A 19815-nucleotide genomic window follows, 5' to 3' on the forward strand; every position below is an offset into this window, starting at 1 on the left:
GAAAAGTCATTGTATATCAGATAAATTTGAAGGTACAGTCAACAGGATTTTCTAAAATATTGGATATGAATGAGAGGAATGAAGGATGACTGTAAGGTTTTTGGCCTGGGCAAGTAAAAGATCAATTTGTCATCAAACTACATAAAACAGGTGGAGAATAGGATAAATTTGGGGTGAAAATTAAAAGTTAAAATCTGGACATATCCCACTTAATTAGACATGCAAGTGGAAATTTAGAATAGTTAGTTGTATATATGTTTGGATTTTAAGAAAGGGGTAAAGATGGGAGGTCTAAATTTCAAAATTTTCAGTTTATGTCTGTAATTATTGCTACATCTATATCAAGATACAGATATAGATACGTATAGTAACTGAAAGAAAAAGTAAGATCATCAAGGGCCAGGATTTAAATAGAGAAAAAGACAGATTAGAGCCTGGATTACTCCAAAATACAGAGTTAGGAAGAAGAAAAGGAACCAGTAAAGGAGACTGAGTAAAATAAAAGAAAAACCAAAAGAATGAAGAATCCTGGAAGCCAATTGTGGTGCTTTTGCCAGGATAAAAGGAATAATCAACTGAGGTCAGTTCAACCACTGGCTAAAGTAAGATGTTGTTACTTTTTTTTTTTCTTATTTGTTGGCTTGTTTTTGTTGTTAATGCTCTTTAGTTTTCTTTACTAAGTTTGATTTTTAAGTCATTGGAATCTATTTCATATGTCTGAGAGCAGGATTGAATGTAATAACATTCAGGTTGTGTGTTAAAGTTCTAATAATGTAGGTAGCTTCCTCTCAATGAAAAATATTCAGATACGAATATAGACAGATACTATATTTTCTGAAAATTATTGAACATTCAAAATAAAACAATGATTGTTTTAATTATATTTGGAACAATGGTTACTCAAATGGCTTTAATTTAATTCTATCTCAAGTGTAAGCAGTCAAAGTAATTAAGTTATTTTGTTTGAAAAGTAAGCACACATTAAGTACTAATTTTCCTCAGATATTACCAACTCCACAGTCCAAGAGAATCAAGTGATTGAAACTAATATTATCGAGTGTATTGTGTGCATTTAGTGAAATAAAATTAACCAAACCCAATAGGGTAAATATTTTCAAGTCTATTTTTCTGGAGAAGTTAGGTAATTATTTTACTTGCCAGTAAGGAAATAATAAAATCTCATCTGACTCCTAAATGCATTTTTCCACTGAAGGACTTTCAAGCATTACTGGAAAATTATGGGAAGTATCAGTATTACACAGATCTGGTAACTTATTTGATCAAATCTGACCCTCCAATTTATAGCAGAAGCAATCATGTACCTATTAAGTATGAAATTTGTTAACTCTGCCCTTATGAAGACTCCAGTAGTACATCATTGATTTCCAGATGAAGGAAAGGAATAACTCTGAAATTAATTTCAATATTTAATTGCCAAAAAATGGTAGTCAAATTAACAATTCTTCATAATCGAGCTTAAAAACTTAATATGCCTTCTCTGGTATCAATATGATTTTCTCATAGCAATTACAGGTCTACAATTGAAGCTTGGTTTGTTGCGGTGCTCTTAGTATTTACAGCATGGTGAACTCAGGCAGGCAATGCAACTACCAATTCCCCCATTTCTGATTTGACATAATCTCTTCTTTTATAAATAGTTGCTACTCATACCGTAATTATGGGCCTTCTTAGAATGTGTTTACTTATTGTCACTTCTCCCTCTGGTGATTATAGCATAAATGATTATAAGAGGCATTAATAGGCATCTAATTCATTTTTTCTTACTACCTTAAGCCACTCTATATAATCCTCCTCAAATATTTGTCTGATTTATGCAGAAAGATTTCTAGCAATGGAGAAACTAATTACTTATTAAGGTAAAAACTAATACTTTCTGAACTAAAACTGAAAATTTTCTGTTTTCTGGGCAATTCCAATGATAAGAAATTTTCAATTATTTTTTAAATACCCAATATGTTTTTATTTTCTTAGCATTAAATTAAACCTTTAATACGTGTTAGCTACTGGTGGTAAAGTTATTGAAATGGTCTTTAAATATTTTATAACATAGTAGCAGAATACATAAGTGCCTATTTATAAGTTAATACGTAGTTGCTATTTTAAAAGACTTGCTAACAGACTAGTCAAAGACAAATTTCTATATAAATTCCACCTAGAAATTACCCTGGGCAAGATATTTGTTCCTCAAAGGAGCAATAATACAGAAGAAAAAGAGGATAATTCATGACATAGAAAATGGATATCATGTAATCTCCCTGTGAAGTTTCTATCTTTCAGTTTAGGTTTTATTCTCCAGGCTAATCCAGGGCAAGTTTTCTACATTGCAGTCTTTCAAAATTTGCAAATGATTACTATGCACAATTATCCCTCTCTATTCTTATTTCCTATGTCTTAGGGTGTCTATATTCTGTTTTCTGGACAATCCCAATCATTAATAAAACTTTACATTCCTTAAGGTTCCTTATCTCCAGTCTACCTGTCACTAGTTTTTTCAAGATTTCTTCAAATACAGTGGCTTCCAACATCCTCAACAAAATTATCAATTAAAAAAAACTCCACTAATTTGTTAATATACATTTTAAATGTTACCCAAATTATATTCCATCAATTATCTAATCATAAAGAGAAAAGTTGGAAGTATCATTTCTCATTTTGAAACTATACTATTGATGAAGGAAGAGTGGTTTAGATTTTTTTCTTCATCTACACATTACTGACACATAGTTCATTTACTCTCAATAAAATTTACTGGTTGATCCCATAGGAAAGAATTGTACAAAAAAATTAAAGTTAATTGTTCACAAGTATATTTATAATATTTTATATTGTAAATGTGTCTCACATCCTTATCGATGGGGAGACATCAGTGATTCAATAAACACTTGTCCATATTCGAGTGGTTGCAGGAGAAAACCACAACTTGTACCAAAGCTCACTATAGTCCTACCACATTCTATTTCCAAATTACATGCAATAATTTAGCTGCTTTTTCCCTGAGTAAATCATGTTTTACCTTTAAAGATGTTTAAAAAATGTTATAAGTGAGATCAGAACTGCTTCTAGGAATTAAATAAAGTGAAATTTATTTTCATAAATACTATTTTATTTCATAAAAATACAAAAATATAAATATACATTTATAAAAATATGAATGAATTAACAGAAAGACATTCTTCAACTAAATAAATATGGCAGTAATAGTCATTCCTATTTCTTTAGAGATATATTTTTTCATATTAATTTACAAAGCATTTGCACAATGTTTCATTTAATAGTAAAGGTGACTGTAAGTCAGTTAAGAAAACATTATTTATAAAGTTCTTATATCTAAGCAAAGGCACAAAAAGCCTTTTATGTACTTTTTATTGGTTATTGATGTGATATACTTTCCTTCAGAGATTGTTAGTCAAAGAGGGTGAACTGGTTATTATTACTTTTTAAAATCTAGGTCATTCGTGTTCATTCACAGAAACTTACTGATTAAGCAAACTCTTACTAAGACAACACCTAAGTATTGTTTGTAATTTTGATTTTTTAAAAATTTTCCTCCAAGGAAGAGAATGCAGGCCACTCCATCTAGTAACAAAGAGAGTACTTCCACACTGATGTCCATGAAGTCATACCATACTCTTAATCTCGGTCACTATCATCACCCCCATACATATCAGCAAGTTTTTTAAAACGAGGCCCCCAGTCGCTGAGGTAACCGTAATCTTGGTTACAATCTACTGTGGGAGATTCCAAAGAACTGAGTGAATCTGCTATGGAGTCATTCCCTTCATAGGCGTATGTTGCCAGTGAATCATAAGGAGGTGCACTTGGGTCTGAGTCATTTTCTTTTAATCTTCGATGGATAAAATCTTGCACATCAATATTTTCCCACAGAGGTACAGTCCTCCTTATCTGAAAAATTGTTTCAGGCATTACATCCCTTCTAAATTTACTATCTTCTCTTGCTTCTGGATTCCTTAATGTGCCAATGTCAAAAGCTTGGGTATCTTCTTCCCCGCCGCCTTCATCATTGTAGGTCACAATGTTGTCCCGGACATCGTCTTTTGAAATTATCAAAGGTTCCTTTTTTCTTTGCCTCTTCAATGCAGCAAACAGCACAACTAAAACTATTAACCAAAAACAAACAAAAACAAATACAGCAACAACAAGAAGAAAAAACCGAAGAGAGAAAATAGTGAGATTCCATGATTCGGGTTTAAATTAACATAGCTAACTTTTGTATTTGTGACCTTGGTGTGGTGTAAGAAGTGTTAAGTTCATTTGGATATAAAGAGTAACTATCCTACACAAATACAGGATGATTTGGGCCAATGACTGGATGTACTATATTGATAAAGAAACAGATATTACAATGCCATTTATTTACTTTCAAGACTCAATCTCCTATGGGGCTCTGGCATTGAAAATGTTCAATTATGGCAAATGCATTTAGCCAACTATAAGTATGTAATACCTCATTCTTCCCCAATGCATGTTTGTTTCAAAATACTAAAATTCTAAAGCTACAATCATTATTATCCCAAGAGAAATTGAGTACCAGTTTAATATTAATGGCTCAAGGGAATACAGGCAAAGTATTGCTCAAATATATGCATATGTCATGTGTATATGTATGTATAATATATGTTATGTGTATATATATCATACATATGTACACACACACACATATATATATGCTACTAATCTCATCTATTCCCATATGTCACATCTGTTTAGTTAATTATTTTTATTGACCTGGTTTTGAAAGCCTGCTTAAAATCTGAAATATACCTCTATAAGCTACAATATAAAATTAAAACTCAAACTCATCCTTACCTTGTTCTCATCTTACACATATTACCTTCTTTCTGAGGACTTCCTTGATATATAGTTGCATTCAAACTTTGGGGCTGAAATGTTAATTGTGCTCCCTCTATATGCTGTATTATTATTTACATGCTTATGTTATCAAGTTAACTATGAACTTCCCCACATATGACATACTTCCTTATTTCTTGTTATACTACTGGAATTTAAATTATTATGCATATATTTGACAATGAACATTTGAAAGATAAATACATTTTGAAAATAAAAATTACATTTTAAAACATAAGAAAGATCACATGATTTCCAACAAAATATGTTTCCATAGAAAATGAACCAAGTACATAATTTTATACATAAGAAAGTTAAGAATTAAATAAAGAATATTTTCCAAAAGCATACTTATACATTGCTGGGGAGAAATAAAAACCAGGTTTTCCTTACTTTATGGAAGTTAAATGTTTTATCAATACTACTGATGTCTTACTGAAAAATAAGAACATGTTGCCTCAGAAACCTACCATTCATTTTCTCAGTCTTTGTTTTGAGATTACACAAACTCATTTCCACTGAGACTGCACTTCACCATGGCCCTTGAGGCCCCTGTAACTACACTTAAGGCCCATACAATGCTATTTTCATATTGGCCAATACACTTTCCTCAGCTCATACTAATTGGTAAGAAGAAAACAAAAGAACCTCTACAGATCAGGCTTTGGGTGCTGAGCTATATTCAGAATCATGTTGAAGACATTTTTAAAAACTTTTCATTAATAATGAGACATGTCTATACTCTATTCTGTTAAAGGATGATCATAAATTAAGTCTAACATAGACCTGAAATCCACAAATCTAGTGAATCATGCAGTAGAAAAACAGCGTTCTTTCTAAGTTTAATACTGAATGAATTAATTTATAAATTCTTTATGCATAGAAGAACAACCATATAGTCAAATAGTTTTAAGGGTTTCTTAACTAATATAATGTTTACGAACTTTCACAAATGGTCCTCAGAATCTGCTCTGAGGGTTTTCTGCTTTGTCAGGCCAAAATTATCTGCTTCTTTTCCCTCGACTGAGGTTTTTAATCTGGGGTATATGAACGGAATTCAAAGAGACTAAGGTAAGGAGTAGAAAAAAATGCTATATTCTGTAATATAGAAAGTTATATCTTCACTATAACTTGAATTTAGCATTTTTTTCTATTATGGATATCAGCATAAACTGTAGTGATAGTAACAGTATGTCTGACTTTTAAACCAATAGAAATCACAGATACTTTATATTGTATTATAGTTAGGATATATTACAAATAATCATTAGACTTGTTCTAGAATAAAACATGTATGACAATAATTAAACACATTTTGCTTTTTCGTTTTTTGTTTAATTTGGATAAGTGTATTTCCTTTTGTGTTACATGTCTTATTTTTATAAATTTAAATTATTATTCTAAATAGGTCCATAGCTTCATCTTCACTACGAAGGTGTCCAAGGAACCAAAAAGATTAAAAAGCCCTGCCCTAGGTTTTAACCCCCTACTTTGCCTTGTATCATGGATATAAACTATGAATTACATTTCTTCAAACTGTAGCAGGATAGGTCTAAAATATTATTGTCCATGCTATATCACCATTTTGCAAAAAGCAGACTCTTCTAACTTCAGAAATATAGTAACTATGTCCAGCCATTAGTATAAAGACGTGAAATAACAGCAAGGATGCTTAAAGAACTTTTATAATGAAACCTTATGAGTTAGAACCCATTTTGACTAAAATAATAGAAAATCATTCCACATTTAGGCAATAAATTGGGAAGGTAAAATACAAGAATTGCGTGCCTTCTATATTTCCCAGGGCAGAAAGATGGCAGACTTTTCAGAATAAAAGAAGCCTTCTAGGATTTCTGAGTAGAGAAAAATATTATCCAATTTAGTTGGATAATGTTCCAATATCTAAACCTATTTTTTGGGGTGGATTATGTTCCCTCATGTAGGCATGCATGTCTTTATGTGTTAGTATGTGTTATATTAATATTGAAATTAAAAAATCAAATTTGAAATATACATATTTCCATATTGTCCTAAATTAGGAAAGTAGAACTATTTGAACAAATAAAGCAATATGATATCAGTAGCACTTGGCTAAAAGCGTAAGCCAACATTTATCTCCATGAGGATACAAAAATATTTTATGGAGGAGTTGAACTTTCTAGTAGCAGGTGGAGATGTGGACTGCTGCTGCTGCTGATGGTAGTAGTGTGTTAAGTTCTAAACCATCCTACGAAAATGTTTTTCTAAATAGTTGGATCATCATAACTGAGACAAATGTTTTCCCCTCACTTTCATCAGTTCCCCACTGAAGTCCTGCAAGAATATCTGGCCAAAGGGATTTTATCCAGATAGCCTGAGAGGATTTGCAGTGAAAAGGAGCCAGCACATATGAGCATTGGGACATAAATTTGGCTAGCTCTCCTGCCCTAAGCATTCATTTTGGATGAATATTTGATGGAAACATGTTTTGGGGGAATGTGTTACAGTGGAACAACTGTTTAATTGAATTAAATCATTGTCCTGTTAGGGCATGCTCAAAGAAAGCATTTGCACTTGGAAGCATGACTTTACTTAGAAAATATTGCTGGAGTAGGTATGACCACAATGCCATAGTGATATTTTAAGAAATGAGCTTAAAATTTAATTTGGTGTGTTGCGCCTACATTTAACACATTTTATGAAAAAAAAAAGTTTATCTTACTGTGACAAGTTAAATGCACTGGCCAATTCCATTTATGATATACATAACTTAGTATTTGTTAGGAATATTATTTGTAAAGTAGTCTTTTTTTTTTGAGGATAATGCTTAGAAAGGTGGATTCTGAAATAGAATAATCTGGGTTTTGATCCTAGTTAAAACACTTTCTGAATGAGTGACTTTGTGTAAGTTATCTAACCTTTCTGTAGAAGAATAAAAGTATTTACCTTATAGAGTTGATATGAAAATTAAATCAATTATTAAATGAAACGTCCTTAGAAATGGGACCATCTTAGTTAACACTAAACACTATAAATATAAAACATATTTTAAAATATACGTATATATCACTAGCTATTATATCCTTGCTTTCGGTCTCTTTAAAGCTAGAACTATCCACAGTCAAAAACTCAATTGTTTTTCAATTGGAAGAACAATTTTAATAACAAGTTAAAAATTTCAGCCTTTAGCTCTAAAGAAGAGTGCTTTTCAGTGTGCAATCACTGGGTAATGAGGGAGAGAATTCCTTGAGTTGAATGAGCATATCTCAGGGGCATATCTTTCAGGGGCATAGTTTACCAAGTAGTATGACGACACAGAGAAGGATAGCGATGAGAGCTCCCGTGCTCAGGCCAGCAGAGAGGACCAAGGCCTCGGCATTGCAGGACTGCATGTTACCTTGATTATCACAGGCACACACACGAATGGTGAGTGTGCCAGTGCTGCTTTGGATTGGATAATCATTGTCAAAGATTAAAATTGGCAGCAGATACGTGCTCATTTTGTTGCGGCTATACCCATCTTTTCGAGTCATGATTCCTGCTGTATTATCTGAAAAAACAAAAAGTCAGACCAGTTTTAAAATTTTGCCTGTTAAGGTTTCATAATATTTGTCTTCAAAAATGGTCTGTACCTTTATTATCTACAATGGTGAAGTTTGGATTGAGGGGAAATTCTGGCACTGGTTCAAAGAAGAATTTGTGGCCTCGGGGAGGGTCATCTTTGTCCATGACACTGACAGTCTGAATCAACTAAAACCAAAGAAAAATTAATTAAATAGAGCACACAAAGCAACTCTTGTTATTACAAGACATTTTACATCAGTGTTTGAGCTTTAAATATATCACTGAAATTAAATACTGAAACTAAACAAAAAATTCCATTTTCAGAAAATTTTGCCAAGATTTTTTTGTAGTTCTGTCTCATGTAACTTATTTAATGAAGAATGAAAAATGCCCATCAAGTATCAGTTTGTAGAGCACCTCTATGGATCATTATCTGATTCCTGGCCACTATAGTATCCAAGAAAAGAAAAGAAAAATTTGATCACGCCAATCTTTTGTCTTTTAACATTGTTAATATATACTACCAGCCCATATTATTATGAATTGGTTACCAATATGTTGCCTCCACGAGGTAATGATTGTTTCAAAGGCAAAGGACATAACAGATGTGTTTTTTTAAAAAAACAAAAGTGCTTAGCACAACCACTCCTAGAGATTAAGGAAACTATAAATATAGTTTTGGGAATATGAGCAATATGCCATATAATACCAGAAAGGAGAAGATTTTAAAGCTATGGGGCGCCAAAATTACAATCATATTGCATACTTTATTCAAACTGTTTACTCTTCTTCTTAATGGTATTTGCAAAATTTAGAAGAATATACAAATAAATGCTCCTAAAGTTTTGTAAAATCATTGTTGAATTTGAGAAATTATAGCACCTCTCAGCTGTGCTCCCTGTAGGTCAGAGGTGTACCACAGTGTGAAGATGGAGCAGCAAATGACAGGTTGGGCAGAAAAATTCCATTGAGCATTTTATTGTGGATAAAACACAAAGCTACACATCAGAGTGCCTGTTTTCCAGTCCTGGGTCTGCCGGCTGTGTGATTTGTAATTACAGTCACTTAATTACCATTACTTTCAAACTTCTCTTCTACAAAAACAAATAGTGGCACCACTTCCAGGTATAATAGTCCAACATTCTGTGATGAAGAATTATTAGAATTTCATAGTAGTTTAATGTATCCATTGTTTCGGTTATTGTGTACCTTCTATGGCCATACCAACCTGCATACTCACTAGTTAATACTTTTTCCTCTTTGATATTAATTATAATTTTGTTCATTTTATTGACAGAGACACATGTAATCTTATGTTTCTTTATACAATACTTCTGAAAGTGCATAATTATTAATTTAAACTTGATATGATTTTTCTCCTTACAAGATTGGCACATGACATAGAAAAATTTATATAAGATCTAATATTCTTGCTCAAACTTCTGTTCCAGAATAGCAATAATGTAACTAATATTTAGTAATATTTTAATCTTAAAAATCATTGATCCTTTCATTGTATGACTCTGAGTTCTTGAAATGATTAGATGAGCCATTGTTTAAACATATTTTAAGAGAGAATATATATCAGTAGCTTGACATCTATATTATGTTTTATTTTTAACCTTGTTAATTTTAACAGGAAAATTGTTTTCCACCAGTTATATGAACAATGACATAGACATGTTAATAGCAGTAGTATATATTAAAAGAATTGTAATTAGTTAATATCAATTATACTTTATCATTATCAAATATTAATTTTGTAATATATAAATAACTCACATGAAACAATAAAAAAGCATACTAATAGATAAATAAGTAAAGAATATCTACAGGCTATTATCAGTTGACTTGTGTCCCTTCAAATTATATGTTTAAGACCTAATCCCCAGTACCTGTGATGTGACTTTATTTGGAATAGGCTCTTTGCAGGTGTAATCAAGTTAAGATGAGGTCATACTGAATTAGGGTGGACCCTAATCCAGTGAATGGAGTTCTCACAAAAAGAGGGAAATATGGACACAAATAGAGATACAGAAATAATATCATATAACAATGGAGACAGAGATTGGAGTAATTTGGGTCCACAAACCAAGGAACGCTAAGAATCACCAGCAAACACAGAGGCTAGGAAGTGGCAAGGAAGGATCCTCCCCTAAAGCCTTCTGAGAGAGCATGAACCTGCTGACACATTGATTCTGGACTTCTAGCCTACAGAACTGTGTCAAAGTATACATTTCTGTTATTTCAAGCTATCTAGTTTGTGTAAATTTGTCATGGTAGCCTTGGGAAACTAACATAGCTATAAAATGTTCGGCCTCAATAATTTTGGAGGAATTCATGTTAAAATTATTATGAGATTTTACATATTGGTAGATAGTATTTAAAATCTAGTGTTGCCCAATAAATGAGCAATTATCCACATTTGGTGGAAGTTATTACTAGGTATATAACATATTCTGAGCACCATTTGGAAGCACTGATGAGTGTTTATCGATAAAATTTATTTCTTCTTTGAGGATTTCATCAGAGAAAAATGATTCCAGGTAGTATACAACTATACATGTATTATAATGCTCACTGTAGTGCTGTCTGCTGGAGTAACATTTTGTTGGTAAACCAAATTTCCATTAATAAATGGGTAGTTGAATAAGCTAACTAATCTGTAGCTATGCTCTGAAAAGTAAGCAGCAAATTAAAAATAATCATCCATCGAACTGAGAATGTGCCCATTACTTGTTACGAAGTGAAAAAAGGAAAACAATTTTTAATCCGAATAACTGTGCAATGATTCTTTGCTGGTGAAAAGAAAATAAAAACTTCATTTGTATTTCTGTATATAAAAGTGGAATGTGGTATGTACCTCTTTCTTAGTCTGCTTGAGCTGCCATAACAAAACACCATATACTGAATGGCTTAAATAGCAGAAATTTATTTTCTCACAATTCTGGAGGTTGGAAGTCTGAGATCAGGGTATCAGCATAGTGGGCTTCTAGTGAGAGGTCTCTTCCTGGCTTTCAGACAGCTGCCTTCTTGCTACATCTTCACATGGCCTTTCCTTTGATCGTGTGTATGACAATAGAGGGTGATCTCTCTGGTGTCTCTTCTTTAACGGACACTAATACTGTCAGATCAGAGCCCCACTTTATGACCTCATTTAACCTTGATTCCTTCCTTAGAGACCCCATCTTCAGATGATACAGCCACACTGGGGGATTGGGCTTCAGCATATGAATTTTGAGGGGGCAGAAATATTCGGTTCATTATAATCTCTACTGGAATAGAAGAAAGACTATATTTCACTTTATTTTCTATATTAAAAGGACATGATAGAATTATATATGACTCTTACCATCTGCCTACTTTTTCCTCAAGGAAATATCTAAATAACTCGTTAAAATTTCTTTCAGTAACATTTATGCAGTTTGTACTTGTAAAATACAGTATTTGTATTTGTAAAATACTGTATTAGTGTAAAACATGAACATATTCTGCATTTTCTTAAAATTACTTTAGAGATACCTGAAATATTACTTTATATGAGGACTTTGTAACTCTTGTACACTCTTTTTTATCGCACTAATATTAAAGTCGAAAAATCACAAACAAAATATAACTTGTCTCAAACCAAAATGTCCTGATTGAGCAACTCAAAGTAGCAAAATGTAATCAACAAGACAATTATTATGATTTCCTTTATATTAACACAGAACAATTTTATTTTCATACTTCATGTTTTATTTAATAATGTATGTTCATTCTATTCGTGATTATAGCTCAGTGTGAGTATGATTATGAATCCAGGTAGGAAATTTTTATATATGTGATATTCATTATGTACCTAGTCTATAAATTAAAGCATATATTATAATTTTTCCTATTATATCATGGATTGTATAAAAATATTTTAAAAGTCATCTTTTTAAGATTATTGTGATTTTTTTGGTAAGGAGAGAGAAACAAATGACAAGGAGGACTGACAATAGTTTGCATGAAAAAAAAATGTGCAAGTAAATTAATGCAGTGTCATCTGCCTTCGTGAAGAGGATTTTTTTTTTAAGTTTATAATAACTTACCTGCCCAGGTTTTGCATTTTCACAGACAAATGTTTCATAGTACATGGCAAATTCTGGAGCATGGTCATTTATATCTAGAATTCTGATGAAAACAGGAATGCGGCTACTTTGTTTTGAGTTATCTGCAATGAGAACATGTGTAAGATTTCAGTCTCATTTACAGAGTAGTAGTGATATTGTTTGCCCCATTTGTAACTTAGCAACAGATCATTTCTGGGGTGTTCACTTCTTGATTGGATTGCTGATGGATATCTCAGCTTTCTTACACGGTTCAGATGAAGAGCATGATAGAAAGAGGAGAATATAATTAAGAGTGAATATTATTTGTAAGAGATAATTTTCTTAGACTGATTAATTATTTTTATGAGGTTAGATTATATTTTCATCCTACAGTAAGATGTAAAAGAAAATCAAGTTTAAAATAAAGTGAATATTTGATAATCATTAAAATAATTTAAAAATCCAACACACTCTAAATCATTTCTCTCAGCTCTTGCTGAGAGAATTCATTCAGCAAGAGTGGAAATTCATTCCACTCAAGTAAAAGAGTCTACTTAATGCTATTATTTTACTACTTTGGTGAAAAATAATGTGTTCAGGTGGATGTATTTCCAACTTACTTATCTCTGTGGCTGTAATGGTGATGTTATGCCAAGGGGTTGACTCCCGGTCAAGAGGCTTCAAAGTGAAAATAGAACCATTTTCTGAGTGAATACTGAAAATCCGGTCCATATCCGAATGCCGATCAACAGAGTATCTAGCAGAAAAGAGACTCATAATTCCAGGCATTGTTTTAAAATTATTAATTCATCTACCATTTCTTAAAGTTATAGGCAGTTCACACGATGGTCTGATAAATATGACAAGTAAAATACCGATAATTTTCTTGAATTTTTATTTAATGTAATTGTCATTTAGATAATTTGATGTAGTTGGCTGTTTTCATTATTACTATTCTATGATTATGTGTACTTCAGAGTCCTTAGTTATACTCATGAATCCTTGTGGCAGCTTTTAAGTGAGTTTTTAATTGTCACTTGATTAATTTATCCTATCATAGACCTATTGCAGTGCTTGAGACATATTAAAGTCATATTAAAGTTGATAGAGTCAATTGCATTGGATAAATTGAAATTATGTTGAAAATAACACATAAAAACGTGTCCACAGAGTCCTTATAAGTGAATATGCAGAGGCTGTTGTAAAATACATGGCTCTTGAATGGTTCTCTATTCAAAGATCATTTCAGCTGAATCAAAGGTCTTCCTCCAGTCTCTCCCTTTAGCCTTTTCCAAATAAAAACTGAAATGACAAGGAACCACAGATGTACTAGCTACCATTTTTGCATGTTTGAGATTTCTGCTGCTGACTGTTTAATTGAGCCATGTAGGAATCTAAGTGTGTCTCAAACATTAATGTTCATATGAATCACATGGGGATCTTGGTAAAAACAGATTCTGATTCAGTAAGTCTAGTGTGGGAACTGTTATTCTGCATTTCTAAAAAACTCTTAGGTGAATCCCATGTTGTAAAGTCCATAGATAAGGCTTTGTATAGCAAGGTTAAGACCATGGGATAAACTGGTTAGAATAAGGACAGCCAAAGGAGCAACAATGACAGAGAACTAACAGGCTAATCAGCATCTGGTGGCATCCTCATTTTTCTAGGTCTCTATTAAAGACACTTAGCAAATGAACTCCCTTTTAATCTGGTGAATTAGGGAATTAACAACTCCCATTATAAATCCGTAATATATCCACTGTCTGGCACTGACTTTGACAAAAAATAGACATTTAGGTTTCTAAACATTGTGAAACATTGGCAATTTTTTAAATATTGGATAAAAATACATTTATCTAAATTCGATGATTTCTTTGGGTTATTTTAATAAAGAACATGTGACTTAGTCCATCATTATAAGGACTATGCTTAACTTAAGGGAGCCATTAGTAAACTCAGATTTCAAAATTTTTAACAGCTTAATATAGTATATGATGGTGCTTACCTAATTTACTTTCTGCTAAATTTTGTAAAATTATTGTTTCAAACTCACAAATACTGCTTCAAAGTGAGTCTTTGGGCATGTGGAAAATATACATATTATATGTATATATATTAGATTTCATCTCAAAGATAAAATAGCTAAAATCTTTGCATAGTTGGTCTCAGATTTCTTCCTGTACCTCACTCCCAAAATATGAAACCAGGACAGTCACCTTGTTATCCTTTGGAAGTGTTGTGCAGTGTACAATAGAGCTACATGGAAATGGTAGTATTCCCTTATTTTTGCAATAATTATGATTGTAGTTTTTCTACATGGTTGCTATAAAAAGAATTTGGGGATTTAAAAAAAATAAAAACTCATGTGACATATGGTCGCTGCCCAAGAGTAACTATCCTTCTGGGGTGGGAAATCCTAAGTAAATAGAGAAAAATTTTAAACCTAAATATAAAAATAATTATATAAAAATGCATAGTAGTGTATATATTTCCTAGAAGCACAAGTTACGTTGAGTTTTAACTAAGCATTCATTGTCAGACAAGGATCTGAGATAGTTCTTATTTTTTAAAATACTCATTAATGTACTAAGATCAAGAATAAAAGTCATATGAAATTTTCTCTTTTTAATTTTTATTGCTTAAATAGTGCTAAGACAAAAGATAATAGAGTGTTTCCTATGTCTAGGTTTCAATTCTCCTACAGTTTAGTTCCTAATGTGGCCTGAGAAAGTCATTGGAACATTTAAAAAATGGGTTTTTTTCCTAAAGTACTTACACCAAATTCTGCTTATGAATACAAACAGTCCTAAAAGGAACACAAAGAAAGCGAATAAAAGAGCATAACCACATAACCACATCTGTGTGTTGAATGAATCTCAATTCATAATATTCACCTGTATATATTTATCTCCATTGTTGGAAAGGTCAATAGTTAACCATTATTTGCTTATCGCTGAATAGATCTTGGATTGCTTCCTATCACTTGCATCAAAGATCAGAAGTAAAATAAAAATCGCTTTTTGCCCATTGCTACATGCCCCAGAGATTAGCATGGGGATTTCTATGATTGAGGAATAGTTAACAATTCTAACATTATACAAATCTAGCTTTGACTCACTTTGAGCTTATGTGGGATCAAAATAGGTCTGTGTTTCTGGCTGCCCTACTCTTAGGTTCAACCTTGAAAAGCACTGTTCTCAAGTTAAGAATTCATGAAGGAGAGTCACTTTGATGATTTATAAATAGTTCATTTTAACATTAACACTGCAAACTTCCGGATCTGTATTTATAAATTTGCCCCACTGCAAATGATGTCTTGCAGTTTTTCAAAGCCCAGAGATAATTTTCATTTATTTAGCAGCCAGTGCTCTATTTTCAACACAGAATAGGATGTTCTGGTTTACCTATTGATAATAAGTACACTGGATTACAGCAAGTGACCAAAAAGAGGCTGATAAACACATAACACGAGACAAAACTGTCTCTATGTCCCAGCAGATGGCTTATTAAAACAATACTTTATTGATCTCATTATATTGAATTTATAACAATAAGTTTTAAAAAAGATCATTGGCATAATTTTTTGAATGAATACCTTTTGCAGAAACAGGAGCCAATCACATAGGCAGCAAAAATAACAAGGTAAAAAGATCACAGGCGAGTTGACACTGTGGAAGCTGAACTCTGGTTCTAGTTTGTTTGTTAGTTTGTTTTTTAAGCTCTGCAATTAAGAATCAAACACATAGCAGATCCCTATATTTTCACCTACTACAAAAAACATGTAAATTAAATTACAGACACCAGAACAAATCAGTAATATGTAGGAATACATCAAAGATAGTATTCCTTTTCCTTTCCTGAATTCCAGGTACATCTTCCACTGAGTCAATATAATTAGGCTATGAGTTTGCTTATTCCTCTCCAGCTACTGCTTTCCAGAAATGTGTTTTCTAGCTACAAACTATGAAACCTTCCTTGAGAATGGCTATACTACTTTAACAAATAGTTCAAACCTTTATTTTTTTCCATATATTATTGACATGATTTTAAAATTACTATTATTTTACTCTCTGTAATAAAATCAAGCAAATATTAAAGAAGTACTGGTATATATGAAGGCACTTATTCCAGTTTATGGTGGAATCATGTACATTTTATGGTGACATCACTAAATTTCTCACCAGCAAGTTTGTTTTTTATTTACTTCTCTATTTGACTGCGGTAGAACTGATTTCTTCTAAAATTCATTGAACCTTTAAATATGTTGAGCGTAAAATTGGTGTGAAATGAGACAACATGTTCTTTCAGAACCTGTAAAGCTGTAATCAACCCTATAACTTAGGAACTCCATGATTACTAATGAGGTGAAGCGGAGCTGACAACAGCTGCTAATTGTAACCATAATCTTATGTTGCAAGTGGCAGATGTATTTCAGAAAATATGTTTGATGAACAGATTTACTGGTGGGTGAGAATTACTTCCCAAACTTTCCCTGGAAAATGTTCCATGATGTTTATCATAGCCTATTTCTGCTCTGGGGATCAGTCATCCTTCTAAATGCCATCAGAGCAAACGAAAGAGTTAAATATTATAATGTTGTCTCCTTGTTGAATTATTGCTGGATTTTTACACTATAATTGAATATCTAAAGCTTTTTTTGCATACATTTTTATGCTAACAGGAATCAGCCTAATGTTACATTTTCAGGCATGGCCTTATATTTTGTCAGACTTGACAGTATAATTTTAGGAACATAATTTCAGATTCATCTGTTCTCCAAATATTTTTCTTCCCTTTGTCAAAATTCTTGAGATTTTACAGGTAAAACTACTGCTCATTGTTTTTTCAAGACTTGAGTACCCTATAAAAAGTAAATATTTCTGGAAGAGCTATGGACTTAAAAAGGTATCAGCCACTTTTATATACCATAAAGCAAGGTTGCAAGTTTTACTACCAGCCTCTGGTCAAGAAATTTTTCTCCTAAAATTGTATCATGAGGAAACTATCAGTTATAAATCTCCAGACAATCTAAATTTTCATTAGTGATGCATTACCTACATGATAGTATGTTATCTATACAATAGAAGTTTATCAAGAACTGTAATGACATTAGCAAATATTCACAATTAGTAAAATATATAAACCCATATATATTATATAAGCTATACTTAATTAAAAAATAGGAGATTGATAAACTTTAAAAGATGAAAAACTTGATGGAAGTAGAATAAATAGCACTGGAGTATCTACTGAGGGGAGAATTATAGATGTCTTATTTGCTACAAAATTACCTATGCAATCCATCTTTTCTAAAATGAATGGCTACAATTATATTATCAAAAACATGTTCAAAATGATATTTTGGATGTCCTCTTCAAATATAAAATGACAGGGGCTGGATTTACCACACACACACACACCCTGCCAAAAGCCACTAAAATCCAAATAAAATATATGAAACAATTATTTTTGAAGCATTAGATACCAGGAGACAGAGAGGGTAATTCCTGAGAAAAGAGGAAGAAATGATGTGATCCTCAAAACTGGCTGCTGCCTGGGAGGGTTTCTAAACAATAATGCAGGAAGTGGGAGCCCAGATGGAGCTTGTCAATCCCTTGAATTCAGGAGATAATGCTGAGAGTCCAGGGAGACCAAGGTGGGTAGAATTTGGTGGGCAGAGGACTTCATAGGCTAGAGCTTCACAGAGAGAGAGCCACAGAAATATGAAGAAGATCCTGTTCAACTCTTCAGCTGAGTGCTAATCAGAACATGCATGAGAGCAGATAAAATGAAGCCATAGATGTAACCAATTATAAGGGCCAGAGGGAGCAGAATTGAACTGGCATGTGTCTGGAAGTAGTCTAATTCCCATCAGCCAAAGTAGAAAACTTGTAACTCATGGGGCTTTGGTAGAATCTCAGAAATCTCTTACTTGATTTATGGGGCAAAATTAGATCTAGACAAAGGGCTGCTAAAGCAAGGGCCAAAAGGTTTAAGCTGTTTCAAGTAACTTAGCCACACATCTGAACACAGCTCAATAGTATTTATAGAAATGCAAAGCTATCACACAATTAACACAGCATAAACACAATATTTGTCATGCAATCAAAAATCACAGGTAAGCAAAAATGGGAAATGTGACTGCAAAGAAGAATCTGTCAATTGAAACTAACCCAGAAATGACACAGTTGACAGAATTAGCTGACAGTGATATTTAAAAAGTTATTTTAAATGCATTCTATATATTTAACTAGAGGAAACTTTAAGGAAATAATATAGATATAGACAGATAGATAGATAGATATAGGTATATGTCTTTCATAGAATTTCTAGAGGAGAAACTACAGTCTGTGAGTTGAAAATTATACTCTGATGGAATTAAAGCAGGTTAGATATTGCAGGAAAAAAATAGTAAACTTGTAAATGAAGATGAATGGGAAATATTTAAAATGATTAAGGTGGGGAGATTAAAAAACAGAGCACCAGTGAGCTGTGTTGCACTTTCAAGACACCTAACATAATTAAAATGAAATGATCTGAAAGAGAGGAGGGTAGGGTAAAATTATTGAAGAAACAGTGGTTGAAAAGTTTTCCCCAAGTTTGAGAAAAGTCGTAAACTCACAGATCCAAGAAGCTTAATAAACTTCAAGTACAAAATATATGAAGCATGTTATAGAAAATCACATCGTAATCAAATTGCTTAAAACCAGTGACAAAATTTAAATGCATCCTAAGGAGCAACTAAGTTACAAAGAGAAAAGTAAACATAAAGGCAGTGAAAAATCTTTATTATAGAGCTAGGAAAAAAAAAAAATACCCTCAATCTAAAATTCTATACCCAGCAAAAAAAAAAAGAAAGTGATAACATAAAAAAAGGAAATAAAAAGGAATGCAAAATAAAATACAGTATTAATCCAAAAAGCAGAAAATTAGCAAGGTGAAACAAAGAAAAGATAGAGCAATAAGAAAACAAATAGCAAGATGATAAATTAAACTTAATAGTATCAGTAGTCACATTAAATATACATGGTCTAAACATCACAAAAGGAACAGAATGTTACATAGTGCAATAAAGCAAAACACGACTATATGATTCTATAAGGAACATATTTTAAATACAAAAGCAGAAATAGACTAACAGCATCATACTTAATAATGAAAAACTAATTTCTTCATAAGACAAGGAGGAAGGAAAGGACTTCTGTTCTTATCACTTGTGTTTAGCATTGTCCTGGAGGTTCTTGCCAGTGCAATAAAGCAACAAAAAATATAAAATATGTTCTTGATATGTAGACATAAAACCACA

At 32.2% G+C, this 19815-nt stretch overlaps 1 protein-coding gene across 6 annotated transcripts in view; it reads right to left on the reverse strand.

Annotated features, from left to right (window-relative positions):
* Window positions 1-3219: 3219 nt before the first annotated feature.
* The window catches only part of CDH9 (cadherin 9), a 126210-nt gene continuing 109614 nt past the window's right edge, over window positions 3220-19815 (reverse strand). For 5 of the 6 annotated variants that reach the window (XM_007172939.2, XM_057541832.1, XM_057541831.1 and 2 more), the window contains 5 exons: window positions 13130-13266; window positions 12510-12631; window positions 8502-8619; window positions 8168-8419; window positions 3220-4139 (listed from right to left, as the gene is read on the reverse strand). In XM_007172939.2, coding sequence (XP_007173001.1) covers window positions 3652-4139; window positions 8168-8419; window positions 8502-8619; window positions 12510-12631; window positions 13130-13266 — 1117 coding nt within the window. In that variant the 3' untranslated portion in view covers window positions 3220-3651. The remainder of the gene's footprint in view (window positions 4140-8167; window positions 8420-8501; window positions 8620-12509; window positions 12632-13129; window positions 13267-19815) is intronic. The other variant, XM_007172940.2, reaches the window with a different exon arrangement.

The sequence above is a fragment of the Balaenoptera acutorostrata genome, chromosome 2, assembly GCF_949987535.1.
Source record: "Balaenoptera acutorostrata chromosome 2, mBalAcu1.1, whole genome shotgun sequence".
Taxonomy (NCBI): domain Eukaryota; kingdom Metazoa; phylum Chordata; class Mammalia; order Artiodactyla; family Balaenopteridae; genus Balaenoptera; species Balaenoptera acutorostrata.